General features: G+C 62.3%; 1 protein-coding gene across 1 annotated transcript in view; it reads left to right on the top strand.

Annotated features, from left to right (window-relative positions):
- Positions 1-4,433, top strand: part of ZG16B (zymogen granule protein 16B) — a 16,675-nt gene extending 12,242 nt beyond the window's left edge. Inside the window, exons 2-5 of the mRNA XM_035022468.1 lie at positions 2,253-2,378; positions 2,467-2,549; positions 2,845-2,944; positions 3,917-4,433. Of these exons, the coding sequence (XP_034878359.1) occupies positions 2,253-2,378; positions 2,467-2,549; positions 2,845-2,944; positions 3,917-4,274 (667 nt within the window). The 3' untranslated portion in view covers positions 4,275-4,433. The remainder of the gene's footprint in view (positions 1-2,252; positions 2,379-2,466; positions 2,550-2,844; positions 2,945-3,916) is intronic.
- The last annotated feature ends 437 nt before the right edge of the window (positions 4,434-4,870 follow it).

The raw sequence follows: 4,870 nt of genomic DNA, 5'->3' as shown, positions 1-4,870 counted from the left end.
CCCAGGTAGTGCCCCCCGGGGTTCTGCCTACCCCCAGGTAGTGCCCCCCGGGGTTCTGCCTACCCCCAGGTAGTGCTCCCCGGGGTTCTGCCTACCCCCAGGTAGTGCCCCCCAGGGTTCTGCCCCCCCAGGTAGTACTCCCCGGGGTTCTGCCTACCCCCAGGTAGTGCTCTCCGGAGTCCTACTCCCCCCAAGGTAGTCCTCCCCGGGGTTCTACCTATCCCCAGGTAGTGCTCCCCAGGGTTCTACCCCTCTCCCCCAGGTAGTGTTCCCTGGAGTTCTGGTTCACACAGACCCTCCTTCTGGGTGCCAAGCCTGGCCAGCCTGGCACTAGGAAGAAGGCACCTGAGTTGGCAGCAAGACCCGCAAAAGTGCCCAGCAGTTTGAGGGGGTCAGGAACAGAGCCCACTTTGTGCAGCCTCCAGGCCCTTCCTCCAGAGCCGCGCCTGTCAAGGCCTCTGCCACCTCCACCCCACAGGAGGCTCTGGGGCCTCTGGAGGGGTTCGGCTGCCCCTGTCCCTTCCCTCAGGGCTTCTGGGAGGGGCTTCTGGGAGGGGCTAGGAGCATTGGGAGGCCAGGTGGGGAGCCCTTAGCTTTCAACATGAGTCAGTGGTGGGTCCCTGAGCCCTATGGGGCCTCTCCAGAGAGACCAGCGCAGGCCAGGAAGGAAGGGCCACGTCCAAAGCAGCTCTGTGCTCTCCCCACGGAGGGCTGGCTGGTAAATGCTGTAGATGGGCTGCCTCTCTTCCAGAGTGGGGACCAGGGAGCCTCCAGGATCGCTTACTTTGTGGGTGAAGGGCCAGAGGATACACGGGGCAGGTTTTCTGGGTCACAAAGTGTCATAATTGCTCAGCTCTGTGGGGTGACGTGAATGGGTTTGGCTGTGTGCCTGGAACACTATCTATGGGCAATGCCATCGGAGTTTCACAGGATTTTCATGTGTCACAAAGTGCTATTCTTTTGAATTGTTTCTAACCACTGAGAACTGTAAAAAGTGTTCTCAGCTCCCAGGCTGTGCTACAATGGGTGGGAGTGGGGTGCTCCCCGGGGTTCTGCTAACCCCTGGCCCAGATACCTCGGCGGGATGTAGACAGGGCCTCCGCCCCATCCCCAGTCCCCCAACACTGCCATCCCAGTGAAACCAGTAGGTGAGCCAGTGCTTCCAGAGTGGGTCTGTGCGCACAGGAGGCCGTTCTCTGCACCCTCTTCTTGTGACCAGATGGGACCTTCCTGAACACCCAGCCTGGCTCCTGGGCCGTGCATCCCTCCTTCCTCGCGCCCTCAGAGCGTTCCCTGGCGCTGCCGACACCGCCCCCCAAATGGACAAGGGTGCTGTTTCCGATCTTTTGCAATTTCGAAGGACACGGCCCAGAACCACCTTGCCCACCTGGCAGCACGGGTGAGACCCGGGTGCTCAGGCCCTTGCAGGAGAAGGATCCCTGAATTCTCAGAACACCCAAGAGGAGGCTCTATCCCAGCTCGCGGACAAAAGATGACCCAGCCATCTGTTGGGGTGGTGGGAGCTCCCTGGACAGCACGCCTCACACGCAGGGAAGCCAAGATTTGGACCCAGTCTGGCTCCAGCGGCAGCACCGGCAGGGGCCTCAGATCTGCAGCCCGTGAAAAGTACCCCGTTACCTCCCACGTAAGTCTGACACCTAGGCCTGACCCCAGGAGCCCCCAGAGGCACTGGCCTAGAGAATCGCCCTCTCTCCGACCCTCTGTGCCTGGTCATGCCCCGGCCAACCCCGGGGAGCACTACCGTTGAGGCCGGCCCGTCCCACCTACATCTGCTCTGGGCACAAAGATTGTCACTGTCTTCCAAGTGACACAGCACGGGGCGCCAACCCCTGGGTGTCTCTTAAACCTGGCGCCGGGCACACAGTCCAGCTCTCTCTGAGGGTCGGCCTGAGCTCCTGGAAGCCCACAAGACACCAAGCTCCACACAGGCCTGAATAAGGTCCTGGGCCCGGTTGTGCACAAGGCAGGAGCCCTTGTGGGCACCTGGCCTGTAGCTCCCCGGTGGGTGGAGGCCTGTCTGGCCAAGCTGGGGGGACTCCCAGCAACCCCCCATTCTAGTCCAGGTGCTGAGGAGAGAGACCTGGAGGTGGCAGAGAAACGCTTGTCACTGTCCTGTTTTGTGTAGGCCATGAGCCCAAGACAATAAACACAGTGCGCCTGGGAGCCTCCCCCAGGATGCCTCTGGGATTCCCCCAGAAAGAGCCGACCGCAATTCCTTCCTGTTGCCCTAGTGGCCCTACTTCCTTCCTTCTGGATGGGGGCCCACGGGGATGGGGTGGGTATAAAGGGCCGGGCGGAGAGCACCCAGGCACAAGACGCTGCGCTGCCAGGACTGGGCGACGGACTCTCGTGGACAGGTACGGGCGGCGCTCCCCTCCCACGAAGGGGCCTGGCGAGGTCCGACGGGGGCCCCCTCAGAGTCAGTGGCCTGCCCTCTCCCTCCAGGAGCCTTGGGACTCACCATCCAAAGGCCATGCTGCTGTGGCTGACTCTCGCCCTCCTGTGGAGCACCACCTGCTGGGCAAAGCGTAAGTCTGGCTGGGTCTGCCCCCCACCCCGGGGGGCCACGCTCACCCCGGCCCTCCTGGCCCGTCCCCCCAGGGTGCCACACTCACCCCTGCCAGCCCGTCCCCCAGGGGGCCACGCTCACCCCTGCCCCAGCCCGTTCCCCGGAGGGGCACGCTCACCCCTCACCACAGACCGACTCCAGTCCTGGGACCGCGCCGGCTGCCTGGAGGGCCACGTCTACTTCGGGGCAGGGATACACTCCACCTCAGCCTGTGGTGCTCTTCTCTTCCCCACCCGGTCCCCTCGTCCATCTAGAGATGTATGGGGAAGGAGGAGGCAAATATTTCAGCACCCCCAGCGACTGTGAAATCACCGGAATCCGGGTGGCTGTGGGTCTCCTGGGCCTGGTGAAGAGGTGAGTAGGAGCGGGGCCCGGAGCCCTGTCACCACAGCCTCAGGAACTGGGGGGTTTCGCACCTCGTCCCCTTGTACCTGCGCTGGTCTCCCAATGACCCTGGGAGTTCTGGAGCCACCAGCCACCACCTTCCTGTTTGTCCCTGTCCTTCCTTGCGTGTCCTCCCTGGCCCACCAGCCCCTTCCGTTCTGTCCGCAAGTCCTGCCTGGCTTCCTGGGCTGACCTAAGAAGAGGGGTAGGTGATGCTTCTCCCTCCTCTCTCCCTTCAACGCCAAACAGCCTCTCAGTCCCAGATGCCCGATGGGGAACCCAGGGGGTGGTCTGTCCAGGGGAGGGTCAGAGGAAAGGCAGTGAGGTCAAAAAGGACTGCAGGCAGAACACCAGTCAGCAGACATGTGTGGAGGCAGAGAGCCGGGCCGCAGCTCCAGGCCTGGGCGGACCCGTGCTCTACACGCCCAGGGTCCTGGGGAGCACAGCAGGTGCCTCAGGGGACACAGTGTGGCCAGGGCCGGGGGGAGGAGGCGTGGGGGGGGAACAGGGAAGCCCCGATGAGCAGAGCTAGTGGAACTCCCCCAGGTAACTGTGGGGGTCGCTTGCTTCTAAGGCCTGTGACCTGGTCTTGCCGGTAGCTGGGGTTCAAAGTCCAAGCTGGGCTGGGGACAGCTCCCCACTGTGCGCAGTGAGAGCGGCCGGCACCACCTGAGGGTCCCCTTACAAATGATCTCGCTGCCTGCCCCCCCAAACCACTCCCACTTTTCAGATAAGGAAACTGAGGCCCGGAGCGGCTGGGTAATGAGCCCAAGCTCACAGAGCCCAAAAACATCAGAGCGGGGGTCTGAGAGCAGCACCTCTGTCCACGGGGTGGGGCCGCTGACCTGTCATGACACGATTGCTGTCCTTGCAGGGGGATCGAGCGCCCGGGGAGTGGTGGGTCAGCCCGGCTCTGGGCCTCCAACTCTTCCCGTGTCCCAGTATCCAGGTGAGATGTGGCATGTCCTGGAGCACAGAGTTCGGCGCCTCAGGTGGGACTACCCAGGAATTCATCCTGCAGCCAGGAGAACACATCCAAATGATCTATGGCTCCTACAGGGTGTTTATCCGGTCCCTGATCATATCCACAGATCAAGGGCGCTATGCCACGTTTGGGAAGGAAAGTGGCAACACCTTCATCGTCTCCCCCAGTGAGGACGGGAAGGTGCTCACGGGAATCTGTGGCCAGCATAAGCTTTTAGGCCTTTCGGGCCTCTGCTTTGAGTGGGACTACCCTCCAGAGGATGAGGAGTGGACCACTGAACCAAACAGTACTAGAGACACGCAGTGCTCCAGCTGAGCCAAGGGGGCTGAGAATAGCTGAGTCTGGGCCTCAAATTGGAATCTGCCAATAAATAAAGCTTCTGCAAGAATGGTGTGTCCAGGTGTGGTTCTTGGGTCCAGGGTGTGACCAAAGCTTTCCCAGCTGGGGTGGGGAGGGGAGACAAGGCCTCTGGGGTGGAGGTGCAGGGTAAGGAAGGAGCAGGTCCCATGCCCCAGGCCTCGGGGATTCTGCCTGGGCAGATCTTGCATCTTTGAGGAGTCTGGGCTCCCAGGTCACCCTCCACCCCGCCCTTCCCCCAAGCCCATCCAGCTGGCCTCTGACAGCCCAGGCTTAGCCCCGGTCTTCTCTGAGTATGTGACAGGCTTCAGGGAAGCCCAGCCACTCACTTCCTCGCTCGCTCAGCACACATCTGCCAGGGCCTGGATTCCCCGGGGAACTCATGGTTAAAAGAGGCCAGGTGCGGGGCGCCTGGGTGGCTCAGTTGGTTGAGTGACTGCCTTCAGCTCAGGTCATGATCTTGGAGTCCCGGGATCGAGTCCCGCATCGGGCTCCCTGCTCGGCGGGGAGTCTGCTTCTCCCTCTGACCCTCCCCCCTCTCATGTGCTCTCTCT

The sequence above is a fragment of the Mirounga leonina genome, unplaced genomic scaffold (genome assembly GCF_011800145.1).
Source record: "Mirounga leonina isolate KUSES-001 unplaced genomic scaffold, KU_Mleo_1.0 Mir_175, whole genome shotgun sequence".
Taxonomy (NCBI): Eukaryota; Metazoa; Chordata; class Mammalia; order Carnivora; family Phocidae; genus Mirounga; species Mirounga leonina.
This window is presented reverse-complemented; position numbering and strand designations above follow the sequence as displayed.